The following is an 18,882-nucleotide window of genomic DNA, read 5'->3' as shown; positions in this document are numbered from 1 at the left end:
GCTCAAAATATTACAGAAAATTGAAACATGTTGAAAAATCTATAAGTCAAAATGTACAAGTGGATCAGAAGTAGAAATGAAGAAACCAAATTAAATAAAATTCTAGCTCATTCATATCTAAAGAGAAATTTTCAAATTGAGGAAGTTAAACACTCTAATACGTAAAATTTGCCAAAAAATCGAAAACTTGGAACATATCATTTGGAACTGCAATAAAAACAAGGTCCAAAGAGCTGATATTTTAAACACATTGATTATTAACAGCTTAAGTGTTTCTGATATTTTCAAACAGGATGCCTTCAAAATCCCAAACCTAGGGAGAGGTATCCTGACCTTGTTCTAAAGTCGTCATGTCTCGGAGCTCCTTTTATTTACGGCAACTCCCTCCTACTTTGCATATTTTAACATTTTGTGAGTTTTGAGTGGATGCAATACTTGAAGCAAAGTGAACTTCTATGGTTTTTACTTTTTCATGGCTGAAAATCTCTTAAATTTTTTTTCCTATTATATGAAAGGGAGGCAAAGGGCTATGTACGCAGCCCTCATCATTATTTGTTGGGTGTCAAAACCGCGACAAAGAAGAATTTGTCAAATCGTCTATGTGAAATTTTCCAAAATATCGAAAACACAGAGCAACCCATTTGGAACTGCAATAAAAACAAGGTCCGAAGAGCTGATATTTTAAACACATTAACTACTAACGGCTTAAGTGTATCAGATATTTTCAATCAGGACGTCCTTAAAATCCCAAACCTTGGGAGAGGCAAACTGGCCTCGTTCTGAATTTGTCATGTCTGGGAGCTCTTTTTATTCATGGAAACTCCCTCCTATTTTGCTTATTTTAACATTTTGTGAGTTTTGAGTTGTTACACTACTTGATGCAAAGTGAGCTTCTATGGTTTTTAATTTTTACTTTTTCAATGGCTAAAAAATGTTTAGCCTTAATGTATTCCGTTAAAAAAATTCTCCTACTATAAGAAAGCAGGCAAAGCGTTTCGTACACAACCCTCATCCTTAATTGTTGGGTGTGAAACCCGGAAGAAGAATTCAGCAAATTAGTTAGAAAATGAAGCTACCTATTTAATTGTTTAGACTTCAGTTGAAAAATTATAGCAATACGAAAATTGGAAGCAATCCAAAATTTTTTATGCAAAAAATAAACCATTGCCGGCATATTTATGTCTTTATAATTTGCTGAATCTTCTTAGGGGACCAGGCAAACGAGTGGGTTCGCTGAATCGCACACTTGGCGCAGTAGAAGTAAACTCACAGTGTATGTAATTTCCCCTTCTGTTTTGTAAAATCTTGTCTTATACAATCTGTCTTGCAGCATTTTTAACATTGGGCGAGAGTTTATCAAAGGATCTAGTCACATGGAAAGAAGCATGCAATGTCGGTAATGTATGCAGTCAATAAACTTTATACTTTAACCACAGCCAAGGACCTCAGCTACCATACTTTTCCTGGTCTAGAATTTTTATTAATTGGACAGAATTTCAGACTTGCAAGAATTTAGGTCTTTTTATGTGTTAGAAATTAAGTTGTACATAGAACCTACTGTGAGAATCGTTAAAACTTTAGAGTGAAGTTTAATATTACATAAAATATCTATTTTTTTACTTGTCATCAGGGACTGTCTTGCAAACCTCGGAGCACTGGGCATAAAGTCCTTTGGACTTCAAAGGCCACCTCACAGAATCGGCAAGTTTCAGCGACTGTGTATGGTTTAAAGCACAAAACCAGTTATTTCTTTAAAAGATAGTAAATTTTAAAGAGACTGGTATCTTTCAAAAATATTTGTGAAGAAAAGTTCTCTCTCTCTCAAAATTTAATTTAGGTGAACTATGCAATAATTACAAGGAAAGAAAGTTGTTGATTAGCATGACAAAAACCTATATAAAAAACAAGATATTGTACTAATTTTTTTTCATGTGTAATGTAAGTTTGATCCTTACTAGTTAGGGGCGTGGTCATCTGCTCCTAACTGGAGGGGATGAGAATGTCCTCCTGTACATTGGGGTACCACGGTTCAAAATTAAGACATTAAAGTTTGATATGGTTTGCCGTGAGGGTTTTTTTTTTGTTTCTGTTTCCAAATAATGATTCAGGTAGCTTAAGGAAAACTTTCAACTTCAGACTATCATAATAACCATGTTATTGTTAAAATGTTTTTTTTAAACTAAAGGAGAAACATTATTCATTAGTCTTACCAACAAAAGTATTGATAAGTTAGAGGAATATTGAAAACCTCCCGATTAAGAAATAGAACAAGCTATGAGAAGTTAACAACTGTATTTAAGTGTATGCATAAGAAATATTGAAAATAATAAGTAATAATTGGCATTTCATAAAGTGTTCATCAGCAATTTGTGATTGCTTTCAATTAAATGCCATATCCTGTTTTGAAAAGATTGAGGGTGATGAGTGTCGGAGAAAAGTATTCAGTGAATGTGCTAAGGATGTTCACTATTGTTCAAAGTTTTTTGTCTTTCTTTTCTTTAGAAACAGGAATTCAATTCTAAAAAGCAAGTGTCGAAATATGATGACTAGATGTGAAATTGGGGTCATCAAACTAAAATTTTTAGCTGTAAAATATGAATGACAATTGCTTATTTCGAACCCTGCCCTGCAAGTAGCCAAACCAAAACATACATTACCTCACTTGCTTGTTACTTACCTCACTTGAACTATAATAAATGATATTTCACATTGTAATCTTGAAAAAATATCACTAATATTGGCTTGAATAGGATAGTCTACAAATGTAATACTCACAAGTACTATAACATTACTTTTAACTTTTTTTCTTCTATTTTTCAGTTTTTAAATTCCCAGCACTAAAGATGAAACTCCAATACTTTTTCACCGTTTTATTTTTTGCATGGAGTTATTGCATCAATTCAGAGACAACTGTTCAAGACTCAAATGCAGGACAGAGGAATTTAAATTTATTGAAAAACGAAGAACTGTGTATCCTTTTTCATTGTGGTCCAAGTACCTTTTGGTAATCATTGAACTGAAGCACTCTCAGTAAGAGATTTATTCAAAGCAGCTCCACTGAGTGACTGTTGCAATAACCATTTCTTTAGGAAAAAAGTTTGTTTTCGTGAATATTTTTAAATGTTTCATTTTTGCAAATTTCTGCTATCTCTCGCTTTTATTCTGCACTAACATCAATAAAATACAGTAAAACCTCTCCTAACAGACACCCCTCTTATGCGGACAATTTTTGATTCCCCAATTCCAAGGCAAATAACATTATTGAACCCGTCCTGTGGACACTCCTCTATTGTTTACAAAAAAAACGTGTCCCGTTAGTGTCCACATTAGAGGGGTTTTACTGTATGTACAGGATTTTCCTTATTTGTTTCCTTACTTTCCTTTGCAGGTTTTACATTATCTTTTTGTTTATATAAAATATGAGCTCTATTTCACTTGTAATGAAATAGTCAAAAATTCGAGAATAGGAAATTTGGCTTTTCCCGCACTTTTGGAACAGTTGACCATTTACTGTAAAGCTTTTAATTAAGTGGTAGATAATATATAATTGAATCAGAATGTGTCAGTGTCTATTTCTTTATTGTTTCGTTAAAACAGTTGGACCAAAATCGGGGCGATAAAAAAAAATAGTCGATCATAAATGCCACAGTGTCAGAAAGGCCGCACTTCCGAAAATTTTACTTTTAAATGCGTTAATGCAGCAGCCTTTCTTCCAAAAATTGTTGTTCTTGTAAAACTGATGCAGTTGAAATCTAACTGGGGGGGGGGGGGGTTAGTTATTTCATTATGATTTTATTAAATTATCAGAAAGATTTATTCTTATTGACAATTTCGAACATTTTAAAATACAAGAATTTTTCCTTTTCGTACAGGTTTTTTTGTCATATATATTTAGATATATGTGCCCAAAAAAAATCTAATTTTTTATACCTTGTTTTTTGGACTAAATTTCTAGACTTCGTTCTAAGCATACAAGGTAAATTTTTGCTGTCATTCCATACTCCCGTACTATGGGATTTCAGTAGAATAAATTTTGTAGTTTCATACTCTGCTTGTAAATTATTTAAGTAGTTCAAAATACATTTTATAGTTTTTCTTGCCTTTTTTATACCTTAAGTTATAAGATATTCAGTTAAAAAAGGAATACAGTCGATTCCCACTACAATGCGATTTGACTTACGCGAAATAGCTATAACGCGATTTTTTCCCCAGTAACTAATTTTTGACCTAACACGCATTCCTCGCCCGCAACACGAAAATTTTCAAAAACAGAGTCACATTGTGAAAATATCGGCTTTGTTATTGCCTGCTAAAAATATTTTTTCCGTCAATGGGCCTTCATCCCTTTAGCATCACAGACAGCGGAAGTTCCCACACCCTACTAGTTTGCACATTGCTTTGTTTGCATATACAAATATCTACTCTACCTTTTCCAAATTTTTTTTCATTCTAAATTCGAAAGTTGATGAAATATAATGACACCTAAGAGCACTGTTCCATCTAAAGTTTGTGAAGATAGAAAGAAAAAGAAAGTTTCTGACAATTAAAGAAAAGCTGAAGGTTGTCAATGTGCTTGAACAACTAAAAAATGCGTCGAAGGTAGCACGACAATTAGGTGTGAGTGAATCTTCCATATGTACAATTAAAAGTCAAGAAAAGGAAATCCGTAAACGTTTCTCGAGTAGTATCTAAGCAAAATGCAAAAATTATGAAAATGGAGACTGTTTTTGTATTTAGAATTAAATAAACCAGGAAGAGGAGTGTTTTCAAGATGGAAGCGTTGCAAAAGAACTAGTGAAGCAACTGTGTTGAAAAATATATTAGAATAACGATTTGATCACACAGTATAAATCATCAACATCTTCATTAAATGATATTTAAAGTTACAAATATCATTACTGGATCTATTGCATAATATTGTTATAGTACATCATTTTATTATTACTGTATACTGTACGTACCATACTGGTTTATTTTATGTCTCTCTTTCCCGTTGATCACTGGCTTTGTACATCGTAACATTTTATGTTGATTAAAACATCTTTTTTAAAAATACAAATTTAGTTCTTTATGTAAAAAACTGTAATGTATGGTTAAGGAATGGTTTAAAATATTTTGAGGTGGTGTTAACAAGTGTCTTAAAAAAAAATAGGTATGTTTATAAAATAAAATTACACATACCATTTTCCACAACGCGAAATTTCGACTTACGCGAGGGGTCTTGGAACACATCCCTTGCGTAAGTCGGGATTCGACTGTAAATCAATTTAAGATAGAAATTACAAATCAGAGTTTGATGTGAATGGATAAAAATCCTAACTGAAAAAAAAAAAAAAAAGAACTTGCTGAAATAGTAGGACAGAAGAATTAAAAATAAAAATGATTTTTTTTGTCAGGTCACTTAAAAGGGAAAGAGGATATGTATATTTTTATGGAATGTGTCTTGAGAAATCTAGCTTTTTATAAAATGATTTTTCTTTGTATATTAACTATTCAATATTATCTCATATTTTCATTAATTTCTGTAAAGTTAAAGCTTCATTCTATGAAACAAGGCTTCAACAGCTTGATGTTGTTCAAAGTATTCTAAGATTTCAAGACTATGGTAAACAGTATAAAATTATACATAAAGCTTTAGAGAAAATTTTTGAGGTAAGTTGTTCTTTCTTTTCTTTTCTTGCACAATAGTAGTGATATTCCAATGATTTTCAAGATCATTCGTTGGGGAAGATATTTTTACTTCAAAATTGGCTTAGTCATAATGTAAAAAGTAGGCCTTTATATTTTTGCAATTCATATCTGTTTTTTATTTTTAGTAAAATTTATTTTTTCTACCTATCAAGCTTATAAAGAATGCATAAAAAAGGATTATTTTTCCCAAAATTTAATAAGTTGTGTTCAAGTTGTCTTTACATCTTCATATTTTACAGTTATTTTTAAAATTTTTAAATCTACCCTTTTTTTTTCTGCCTCTAACCAGGGTTTTACCAAAAGCCATGGATATATTTTGTTGAGAAGAAATATACACATTTTATTAATAGAAACTGTTTAATAACTTTTGTGCTATAGTTTCTGGTTAAAACCATTTTAGGCATTAACTGTAGAATTGTAGTTTTTCCTAACTAATCTTAAAACTAAAAGTGGGAATGATCAGAAAAAAAACTGGAAATTTTGAGAAAAGGCGGGGAAAATTTAAAAATTTATAGCAGATAATTATATTTTTAGAAATTCATAATACTTGCTCATAAATGCTTTTTTTTCTTTTGTTTTGTTAAAAAAAAAATTATGTTCAGTATCCTACTTGAAAACAAGCTCTAAGATAATTGAATTTCTCTGTACACCTGGGCATAATTTTCTACTTTTCTCATTGACATAATAACATCAGTTAGTAAAAATTTTTTAAGTAAAAATTGTCATATACACTCTATAACAAAAAACATCAACGCTCCAAGAAGCGATCATTCGATTGCTTTGAAATTTTGTATGCAAAAGTGTTTTGACCAGATATGCAAATGATTGAAATTTAGTGTCCAGTGAGTGAATAGTTTGATCTCCAGTGCACCAAAACTGCACATCCAGCAGATGCATTTAAAGAGCAGTTCTTCAACAGTTGTTAACACTTTCGGTTTGATTGCGATTCAGATTACCTTTCAAAAACTTAAAAATCCCTCGCCGCATGGTTCGTGCTCATTACAAGCAACTGTCAGAGTTTGAAAGAGGTCGTATCATTAGATTGAAAGAGGCTGGTTGGTCAAATTGGAGAATTGCTCGTCATTTGAGTCAAAGCGATGTGGCGATTCAAAGATGCTGGCAAGGATGGGTGGAAAATGGCAGAGTTCAGCATCAGGATGGTAGCGGTCGACCTAGGGTCACAACAGATCGTGATGACAGAGTGATTGTCCAATCAGCTGTCATAGCGCTTTCTTCATTCTCTATGAACCATCAGACGTTCAACCCAGTGTCCATCATGACCATTTACAGATGGTTGGGAAAACGAAATCTACGCACGCGCCGACCTTTATTCCACCTGCCACTGACGCCTACACACTGCACCCAGACAGATTACAGTGGTGCATGGCTCGATCAGGTTGGAATGGTGCCGACTAGGGACCTATAGTCTTTAGCAACGCATCCCGCTTCCAACTGTGTCATGACGATCATCGAAGACATGTTTGGAGACACCCAGGGCAGAAGGAGGATCCTGGTTTCACTTTTGCACGTCACACTGGCCCTCAACAATGCATTATGATCTAAGGTGCCATTTCCTTTGATAACTGGACCCCTTTGGTCGCAATTAGAGGTACACTTACTGCGCAGTGGTACATCAATGACATCCTAAGACCTGTTTTGCTGCCGTTTCTTTTTCAGTACCCTGGGCTGGTTTTCAGCAGGGCAATGCCAGATAACATACGGCATGTGTTGCTATGAACTGTCTGCAAGCTTGTCAAACTCTTTTGTCGCCTGCCAGATCGCCAGATCTCTCTCCCATCGAGCATGTCTAGGATATGATGGTATGGTGGTTGCATCTGGCAAGGAATGTAGATAACCTCATCTGACAATTGGAGCGAATTTGGCCGGAAATACCGCAGGACACCCTCTGGGAGCTTTATCAGTTTTTGCCTCACCGTGCTTCAGCTTGTATCCAGGCTAGAAGCGGGTCAATACCTTATTAAACTTGTTGCTGTAACTCTGACATAAATTTTTCAATTGTTCTGGGAAATTTAATCATTTACTATTCTGTGCATTGTCTTCCTATCCACCAATTTTCGTCTCAATCGGATCACTCCTTCTTGGTGCGTCAATTTTTTGCTATAGAGTGTATTTTCATCATAATGTGTATATATGTACCCACATATATGTAAACATACAGTCAAACACGCTGAATGGAATAGCCATTTTGCTGTGAAAAAATATTCTAATATGCGGGATATTCCATTAACCAGGATTAAAATTGCACATTACATTGGTTTGGTACATTGAAAATGTATTATATTAAGCGGGATATTCTTCTAACCGATATTCTAATAAGCGGGCTCGACTGTACATATATATGTATTTAACAAGTTGAAAAATGAATAAGTAAAACATTGGGTCAGAAAAGTGGCTACTAATGAAATTGTTACTACTGGCCACTGACGGCTAAAGAATTTCCCTAGTTTTACCCTGTTTTGTACAGATAATATTACAAAAGTATAAAATCTGCGCACTTTTTTGATAATGAATCTGGAAAAGTCGAGGAAATTTATATCTGATCTGCAGCAGATACCCTTTATGAAGCTGCCTTGGTAGGTGGTATAGTTGTCATTTTATTTTAGAAGGTTAATAAATGGGAAGTATAATTTTGGAAGCTTGTTATAAGAAGTTTAGTTAAGGGCAATGTAAATTTTTGTCTTATTCCTGCCATTTTTAGGGAGTATTAAGAGGTCGGGGGCTGACTCCAGTGGTTTAGGGGTATTTTTTTGGGGGGGGGGATGGGTGCTGGGCACACTCACCGCCAGTAAGCAGAAAAAGAAGAGGGGATACAATTAAAAGAAAAATCTGTTTCCTAAATGAAGATGACCTCCAGACTAAAGATCTTTGACGACAGAAAGCAGCTTACAGTTTATTTCAGAGCTTTTTCTTTTCATTGTAATTCTAATAAAGCCAAAAATCTTCACCCTTCTTGAAATGTGTTCTCACTTATTCATACATTAAATTGGGTTTCTTTTACTTATTTATATGCTATATTTGTAAATTATTAATTTTTTTTTTCTGTACATGCAAAAATGTTCGCAGGTCACTTCATTTAATATGCAGTGAAGCACGGTTTATACATTTCTCTTTTACACGTTTTTATCAATTATACGTTTTTAAAATTGGTCCCTGCAAAGTCTAATACACATTAACCTATATCTATTATACGTTTTTTCGTTTTTACGCTTTTTTCATACAGTCCCTTCAAAAACGTATAAACGGTGCTTCACTGTATATTCAAAACACTAGTTTTACAAAACTATCCTGGAATTCCCAAAAAACAGTTATTCTCACACGCTAGATTACATAACTCTTCAATTTTAAGTTTCTGAAATTTTTGGCCAGTGTAATTCATTGCTTTTTCACAATCTTGCAATCAAGAAGAGACAGAAAGGAAAGACATTCAAAACCACTCAAAAAAATGTTTACTTCAGTTTTTTTTTTTTTTGAAAATCTTTTCTTCTACAGTTAGATTGAGCCAATTTTTTTGTGAGTTTATAATATTTATGTCCATGCGAAGGGGGGAAGAAGTATACTGAAAATAAAAATAATAAAGAAAGATCAACCCTACTTGTGCATTGTGCAACATGCCCTTTACTAGAAAAAGAACAAATGACAAAAATTCAAATGTGCATTTGCTTATTGTTCTTTAAAAGCTTATTTGTTTTGTTGAGCATGAGATGGAGTATGGATTAAATTTAATATTTTTTCTGCATGTCTTTGAATACTTTATACTGTTTTAAATATATCCAAAGTAAGTTTTTTTCATAACAAAAATATAAAGCTTAGTACTTGCCCGGAAACCATACAATAGCATGGTCGATCAGAGGCCATTAGACCTATTAAAATTTCTTTCATAAATATACAATTTATGTGGTTGGTTCCCTGGTTAATATGCAAAAACTTTGATTTTCTCTTATAGTTTAGTACAAATTTGTTTTAGTTTGGATTTGTATTTTTATTCATGTATTTTTTAGTATTCAGTTAAATATGTATAACAAAAAGAACTAATTGTGCTTCTATGTTTTTTTGTACTTGTGGAATCATTTTGCAGTAAAAACCTAAGTAAAAGTTGATGCTTTCTGTCAAGTATTTTTCTTAGAAAAACTGAAGCACATTTTCTTAAAAGTTAAATTTTGAAAATTTGCCCTTGTTCAAAACCCCCTTTGAACTTTGAGCACCTCAACTGATTTTTAATACCCGGTGCCACTGGTAAAAGGCAAAAAATATTGATCACACAAATATTTTAGTGGTGAATTTTTCTACACCACTACTTTTGAACCGCACTAATAATCGCATCAAAAATTTTGATAAAAATTTGGAGATGTTTCTTCATATGTCAGTAATTTAATTTCACTTACATATTTTTTTAACTTCATGCCATTTTTATCTTTCTAGGTAATGCAACTAGCTAAAGTAATAGTTGAAGCTTCTGATTATATTCCAGGATCAAATTTTCCTTCAAATATATCTGTAGTTGAAGGTAAGTTATAGTTAAATTATAGATAAATATTTAAGAACAAAAAAGTGGTAATCATTGAACTCATATGTAATTATTTCATTCATATGTAATATGAATATCATATCTGTGAATATATTTCTTATGTAAATAAACTTCTTTTGATATATCTGTCTTACAATTAAAAAATAAATTTTGTCAATGCTTTTATTTTATTTATTTGTATATTCATCAAAATTGAAGGTTTTACAATTGTGAAAGCAGTGGTATACCTAGCACAGGCGGCACTTGGGGTGGCAATTTGTGGTGTCACTCCCACTATTTCTTCCCTGGCACACTGAATATATTTTCAGAAACACTTGATAATCAGCTCACCATTTAATTTTTTTCTTACATTCCAAAGGAGTGCTTAGTGCACTTCCTCCGTCCCCCACAAACATTTTTGAGGTGTTCTAAAGCTGCACCCCCCCCCTCCAGAGTTGCTACTTCAATTGAAAATTATAGAAAGCTGAAAAATAATCATCTAATCTAAAGATCAGACTAAACAAGTCATTAGGAAGCCGTGACCAACCAAAACTTTAATGACACATATATAAGCCACAAAGCTCAGTATTTTGGTTACACAAATTTTATATTTTTGCATAATTAGCATTGTAATTTGTTCATAAGTATGGTTGGCTTTAGTAGCATGAAGTTTTCCTCTTTGTAATACTAACAATATAATCCTAAATAAGAATTTCAGTGGAAGAACATTTGACCACAAATGTGATTTAAAAATAATTAATGAAAATATCAGATAATATGGAATTAAGAAAATACAAACTACTAGTATATTGTAAATTAATGAGAGAAGAAAAAAAAAAGATTATGAAGTGGCTAAGCAATACATAACAGGTAAAGGAAAACATCAAAAAATGAGTATAAAAAAAAGCTTACTATTTTTTCCCATCCACCTACACACACACACACACATGGTGTGTGGTTTACAGTATCTTACAGAAAAGGCTAGAGGCTTAGTTTCAATTATAAGTTATGTCATGATAAAAAATAAAATTTGTTCAACCGGCACTGGCTATTTCATATCAGTTTTCCTGCCAAAACCAAAAAAAAAAAAAAAAAACAAATTCTTCAAACATGCATGCATAAACATTTATTAACACTTCTCACAATTCCAAAATGCTCCAATAATAATGAAAAGCAAATCCATCATTTATGAAACTTTGTTTTCAGACATTTGGACTTTTAGACTCCATTTGAAAGGAACTTTTTTTCCTCTTTGTTGTGTGTGTGAACAAATTAAATTCAACAAAATGAAATGCAAGAAAGTGATTTTTGAAGCAGATGTGTGATGAACTTGCTACGAAAAATAAAATAAATAATGCTTGATAGATTAAATATTTCAGAATTAAGATATTTTTCATAAACTCTTAAACCCCTAATTAATGGTATCATTCTTCAGTAGGGTGTCACACAGCACAAATGCCACACCTAGTAATGCTACTGCTTTTGATAGTTTAATTATAATTTTAAATATTGAGAGAACATTTTGAACTGCAGTACAGTCAAACCTCGTTTATTCAAACACACTTAATAATGGATAATGGCAAAGACAAACTACATTTGCAATCCCCCCTCCCCCCGTCAGATAAGATGAACTACGGTTAAGACAAATTGCTTTTAAAGGGCTCTTCAAGTTCACTCCAACAAGGTTCAACTGTATATTTCTTTTAGTCTCTAAAATCCATTTGTGTGTTTTCCGGTGCTGTAGAGAGCAAGCCGGAGCCCTTGCCCCAGGCGGTAATTTCTGAAAAAATTCATCTTTTTTACTTCCTTTTACAAAAAGGGAAGTATTGTATTCGCAAAAAAATTTTCACCCAAAAATCGGCCTTAATTTTCATTTTGCTCACCCTTAAATGAATGTTGAGTTTTTTTTCAACCCGACCACACGTGGATATATGCCTAGGAACGTACAGACACCCGAAATATCCATTTTGACGATCCTCGAGTTAATTACAACGAGTTTTCTCGTGACATCTGTATGTACCTATGTATGTGCATATGTGTGTATGTATGTCGCATAACTAAAGAACAGAATGTCCTAGAGAGTTGAAATTTGGTACGTAGACTCTTAGTGGGGTCCAGTTGTGCACCTTGCTTTTTGGTTGCATTCGGATGCTCCAAAGGGGATCTTTTGCCCCTTTTTTGGGGGGGGGGGGAAGACATTGTTAATTTTGATGTAATCTCAAGTGGTGTTATAATTTGGCGGACACTTGGCGCTATATCGCCAGTCTTTTGGTCGCCAACTTGGCGACAAATTTGGCGATATTTTCAATGATCTGTTTTAATTTGGCCACTGTTGGTGATGTTTAGAGAGTAAACTATTGAATCACATTAAAATTGCCAATAATGGGAAAATGACATTAAATTGGAGTAAAAGGAAGTCATGTGATGCACACATCAGCTCGTTTCTTTTTCATTGAAACTACATAAAAGAGAAAGAAGAAAACTAAGCAGTTTCAAGTTTTTGCTCTGGTTCAGAAAATTTCGCCCCCCCCCCCCCCCTCCTTTCAAGGGTGTCACCCGGCAGAAACCCAAGTAGTGCAAAGGATTAAATGTAATTTTAAATATTGGAAAAAAAGATCAGAGTTGAAGTAGTTATGTTTTTTATAAACTCATAAACCCATTTAGAGCGTTGTTCTCCCCCCCCCCTCCTAGTGATGCTATTGCTGAAAAGAGTTTTTTTTTTTAAATCAAACAAGATAAAATTTTCATCTTATGCTATAAAAAAATTATAAACCTATATTTTTGCAAAGTGTGATTTCATTTCACTGTATCTTAATGATCATACAGTGGTGGACAAAATTATAGACTCATTTTTTTTTTCTTTTGTTTCATTTACAACATGACTCAGTTTAAATTATTTTCATTGAAGTAAAGATGAATAGTTGAAGAAATAGCTCTAAAATTAGCACATCTTATCAATTAAATTAAAAAATTCATAAAGTTAGAAAATTTGCAAATTTAATATTTTATCATTACGTGAAACCTGGACAAAGGTATAAACTCAGAAGTAAAAAATCCAGGATTATGAGTAAGTTTCGTTCCAAAATGTTAATTTAACGCCATAGAATGAATAAATGTTGCCATCAGTAATTGCTAAAAGTTTTGTTTTTGAAAATTAATGAGAAACATATAAATGCACCGCTGGACAAAATTATAAACTCATTTTTTTTTTTCATTTTTTTAATTATTCTTTAACTCAGTTAAAAAACGTTTTGTTCCAGTAAAGATAAATAACTGACTAAATAGTCCTAAATTCAGTATAACTCATAAGCTTTATAAAACAAATAATTTAATTAAAAAAAATCTCAACTTTAATATCTTTATAATACATGAAACCTGGACAAAAGTATCAACTCAAAATTAAGAAACTCTGAGGTTTGGTAGAATTTATTCAAATACTTAATCATTTAATATCCAAAAATGAACCAATGCTAAATTACAAACCTTCAATACTGCGTAAACACAATTATAAACTGACAAAATTTTATTTATTTATTTATTTATTTTATTTTTATTTATTTATTTATTTATTTATTTTTTGAGTTTAGTTAAGCTACATTTGCATTTACTTCAGTAAAACAAAAGCATAGATTTAGGAAAATGTAATTTTACTATTAACATGGATAAATTGAAAAAAAATTAATATTTGAAATGTTTTAAAAATTAACACTGCATTAAATTTAGCCATTAGTGTAAACTACCAACTTTTAAAAACGAGTTGGGCCCTCAGTTTTCTGAATTACCTCGAATATGCGGCTGGGCATGTAGATTTCACAAGAGTTTTCAACAGCTGCAGTGGCATATGGTTCCATGCTGAAAGTATTGCCCTTTTCAATTTCTCTGTGGTTTGGTACTGGTGGCAATCATAATAAACTTTAAGAACCGTGGTGCCTCAAAGATTTTCAATCGGATTAAGATCCGAACTACGAGCTGGCCATTTGATAACTTTGATACCCCACGCTTGAACCATTCTTTTGTACGTTTCGCTGTGTGTACACTCGCGTTATCTTGCTAAAATAACCCGTTACCTCCAGGAATCAGATGAGCAAAAAGTAAGACATGATCTTCCATTATTAATTGGTAATCTTCAGCGTTCTATCTTCAATTAAGAAATGCCAATCCTGCTTTACCATGCTGAGAGAGTTATTTATCTTTACTGGAACAATTTTTTTTTTAACTGAGTTAAATTATGATTGAAAAAATGAGAAAGAAAAATGAGTTTATAATTTTGTCCAGCGGTGCATTTATATGTTTCTCATAAATTTCCAAAAACGAAACTTTTAGCAATCACTGATGGCAACATTTATTCATTCTATGGCGTTAAATTAACATTTTCGAACGAAACTTTCTCGTAATCCTGATTTTTTACCTTTGAGTTTATACTTTTGTCCAGATTTCACGTAATGATAAAATATTAAATTTGCAAATTTTCTAATTTTATGAATTTTTTAATTTAATTTGATAAGATATATTAATTTTAGAACTATTTCTTCAACTATTCATCTTTACTTCAATGAAAATAATTTAAACTGAGTCATGTTGTAATTGAAGCAAAATAGAAAAGATTTGAGTCTATAGTTTTGTCCACCACTGTATATATTATTCATAAAATAATGCAACTTTTTATTGAAATGAAAGTAATAATAATCAGCATATAAAAACGTACTGACATTTGCATATTTTGTCTTATGATTTTGATTAAAAGTCATGAAGAAAAATGAAGTACATATTATTAACATCAACTCTATTTTTGCTACAAAACATAAGTGTAGCTTTGGGGGGGGGGGAGCATGAGGGGGCACATGCCCTTCAACTTGCTGGACACTTAACCTTTGGCTCCATAATTTTTAAGAAATTAGAACAAAAATCAAGAAGAATATCATTTGCAACTACTTCCATTTATTTTACCTTATTATACCCATATAAAGCATAATAACAGGAGGAAGGCACATGGGGCACGATCCTCCTAACTTCCTGGACAGTTAATGTTTTAGCTCATGAATTGCTTCACCACCAGGATGAGGATCATCATGAATATCATTTAAGATAATTTCTATTTATTTTACCTTATTATTATTCCCAGTAATGTACTCATACAATTGATTATGAATTTCTCATGCTACCAGACTTTTAAGAGGTATTGCTAGTACAAGATATTGAACAATATAATTCGATAGAGATAAAGAAAAGGCAAAAAATTCGGAATTTGGCTTGCCATTTGCTGTCACTTCGCTGCTCACGGGCAATCTTCGAAGTATAAGATTATGAATACAATAAAAAAATTCCATTACATGATGTGCCAAGACTGGGAATTTATTATACATTACATGAATCAATTTTTAAATAAGTCTATGCATCACAGAAGTAAGTAATTTTGGTTTTTAAAGCAATAATCACTGAAGTAAATACAGCTCCACGAGTATGATTTTATTTTCAAAAATTTTTGATTTGAAAATTATTTCCATAAAATCGGTCTCTTTTAAAAGAGAGAAGAAAAGGTACAGAGTCACTTTTATGTTAGTTCTTGATAATGTAATGAAAAACGTAACTTTTATTTTAAAATAGGGATTTAAGCTAAGAATTTTCTCTGATCTAAAATCGACCATTTCAATGTCTAAATATTTTTCTCTCTCGCTCCTTTGTTATCCATTATCTCATAATCATATCAAAAAGAAATTTAACAAATAGAAGTTAATAACTAAAAAGTTCTTTTTTATGAAATCTCCCGAAAATTATAAGGATTTTTTTTTCCATTATTTTAAAAAATAGAAAAGAGTTCATGAATAAAAATCATTATAGTTTTATTCCATTGGATTACATACACACACCAAGGTAAAGGATTCATACATATGAGTAAACTTAAAACACTTTATTGTGATAAAAAGGATTTAGATGTATTTTTTCGCAATGTATGGAGAGTAAAATAGTTCTTATTAAAATAATTTTAAACTAGGCAGGGCTGCAGAGAGCCGAGGCGGGCCCCTGGTCAGTTAAGTCACTGGGCCCCTCCCAACCCCAAAAAAAGAAAAGAAAAGGGGTAAGAGAGAAGAAAAATAGGGGAAAAAGAAAAGAAAAGGCAAAACAAAATTTTTGTAATAATAATAATAATGAGGAAAAAAAACCAAAACTACGTACTATGGCTCCCCTCCCCCTCAAAGTCCGAGCCCTAGTTTCCGACTAGGCTGTCATGGCCTCTTGTCGGGCCTGAAATTAGGTGGTTTTGTAGCGTAGTGTATAAAAAATATTCTTAATTTATTTGTTTACATAATTATTTCACCTATCCAGATTCCAAATTTTACATTGGAAGAAATTTTTGTTTGAGTTAAATTCTATAACTTTAGTGTGACTGTTGTGCTATCAGGGCTATGTTTGTATGCTTAAATTTAGAAAACAGTTCTTGAATTTGAAACATTACTAATTAAAAGTTCATTAATACTGGGAATTTATTGAAACACTAGCAAATCGCCTATCAAGGTATGACAGGTGAAAATTGCTTCTACATTTGAATAAAGCAATTGCCTGTTTGATGATATTTTGATAGTTGAAATTTTAACCCTTAAACTCCAGTAGATGGCATTAATTGTTGACCACTTCTTGGTTTCTTCATTCTACTAAAATTACAGTCTTACTAGTAAAACAGTTAAGTTACCGACTCCAGTTCAGCCTTGTCAAAATAAAGCATCTCCCTGCATGTCAAACATTACCAAAAAATATTGTCAAGTTATCATGCTATGGCGCAAGTTTCATTGATGATGACGTCAGAGCATTATTTGATTAGTGAATTTGCTATTAATATATGAGGATAATGCCTAATTGTTTGAGAGAGTGACTTTGGTATTGTTTCTATATTAAGAGACAATTTTCATTTTTCATAAAAGAGACATATTTAGTTTTCAGAAATGTGCTTTAAATGTTGAAAAGGTGAAATTGAAAGGATTTTCTGCCTAAATTGAGAGATTTAACTAATAATAGAAAATTGGTGTTTTTATGTGCAGGAAAGCAGGACCAGTACTGTAGCATAATGGCAAGGCATTGACCTCTTCTGCACAAGGTAACTCCACCCCAGTTGGTGGATTTTAAAAAGGCAGAAAAATATCTGTTCATATTATATGATTATTTGGCATATTAAAGATCCCTTTAGTATTTTTGAGACTTGAATGCTCTCTGCTGAATTAAATTTCTACTAGTGCAATTTTGTATTGCAAGAGCCTACATTTGGTAGGAAACCTAGCGTCAAAGTTATCAAATCAAGCATGTTAAGCTCAAAACAAACTTCTTATTTTTGGGTAAGTGTAGTAAAAAAGGGAATTTTCCTGATAAGACAGTTTTTCTGTGATGTTAAAGAAAATATATGGCTTGCTAATAGAATTAGCTACGTCTGAAGTCTAGATATTGAAAGTGATGTTATGATGCAAGTTTTGTGAAAACAAAAATTTTTAGTGATGTTTAGTGTTTTTTTAGTGTAGTTATCATTTGGAAAATAATTTCTAAAGATAGCTCTGAACTACTTTTTTACATTAAAACTTTTATAAATTATCAACTGTTCAACCATAGTGATCAGAAAATTTCAATTTTGTGAGTTGTAGAAATCTTGTAAACATAAGACTGCCTCCTACATGCATTTGTGTAGATGATATATTTTTTGTATGGTGAGCTATAGAGGAAACGGTATGGTTATTGAACAAATAAGTGACCACGTGATTGTTTTTACAGCATATTCCATGCGCATAGATTCCTTTGAATGTATGAACAGCCAAAATATTCATTTTGACCATCCCAGAGTTAAGTATCATGAGTTTTCTTGTGACCTCTGTATGTATCTCCCATAACTCAAGAAGGGTATACTGTAGGAAGTTGAAATTTTGTGTGTAGGGTCTTAATGAGGTTTAGTCGTGTGTTGATTGCGTCCCAAAAGGGTCTTGACATGCTCTTTGTAAAATCGACGTTGATGGTAATTCAGACTAGGCACCATAGAGACCCCGGTTCTTACTAGTAATTTAACTGGTTTATTGCGTTTAAGTGTCGCAACAAACCATAGCAAGAGGGTAGGTCACTTAGGCCTCCACAATAACGTCATAGTACTGAAGGGCAGAGAAAGTCACTAGAAGTAATTTCTACTGGCTGATCCCAGGACTTTCGGATCCATGGATCTTATAAGGACGTACTCTATGCATATACTCTGTAGTTTTTGGTCTCATCAGGCTCACTCAGAATCCTCCCATTCCGAGTCCTCTACTTAACTAGGCTACCAATGGCCCTGCTAATGCAGACAGAAGTTGACCACTTGAAGATATATTACCACACTTCTGGCTGCCAGTTCTTTCTTTGCCGACTTGGCTATATGTCGCCAAGTTTGTCATCAAATTTGGTGAGAAAAATTAGATGCCTAATCCAATCAGTTTGGTGATATTTAGCAATATTCCTGTAGAATCAACATTAAAATAGTAATGGGCCAATTACTACTGTATTACCCCACATGCCGTAAAAATGCGAGGTTGACCAGCATCCGGGGAAATTCAAATTTTCCGGAATGCCTGATAATTCAATTTTTATTTTGCAACATAACAAAAGTAAATTTCCCTATTCAATTCCAATCAGAAAGCAAACCATTGTAAAGAAATAAATAA

At 32.5% G+C, this 18,882-nt stretch overlaps 1 protein-coding gene across 1 annotated transcript in view; it reads left to right on the top strand.

Annotated features, from left to right (window-relative positions):
* Positions 1 to 18,882, top strand: part of LOC129231247 (coiled-coil domain-containing protein 134-like) — a 41,891-nt gene that overhangs the window by 9,690 nt on the left and 13,319 nt on the right. The window contains exons 2-4 of the mRNA XM_054865525.1: positions 2,821 to 2,970; positions 5,531 to 5,652; positions 10,132 to 10,216. Coding sequence (XP_054721500.1) covers positions 2,844 to 2,970; positions 5,531 to 5,652; positions 10,132 to 10,216 — 334 coding nt within the window. The 5' untranslated portion in view covers positions 2,821 to 2,843. The remainder of the gene's footprint in view (positions 1 to 2,820; positions 2,971 to 5,530; positions 5,653 to 10,131; positions 10,217 to 18,882) is intronic.

Source organism: Uloborus diversus, chromosome 10 (assembly GCF_026930045.1).
Source record: "Uloborus diversus isolate 005 chromosome 10, Udiv.v.3.1, whole genome shotgun sequence".
NCBI classification, from domain to species: domain Eukaryota; kingdom Metazoa; phylum Arthropoda; class Arachnida; order Araneae; family Uloboridae; genus Uloborus; species Uloborus diversus.
The sequence above is the reverse complement of the archived record's forward strand: the minus strand, read 5'-3'. Positions and strand labels throughout refer to the sequence as shown.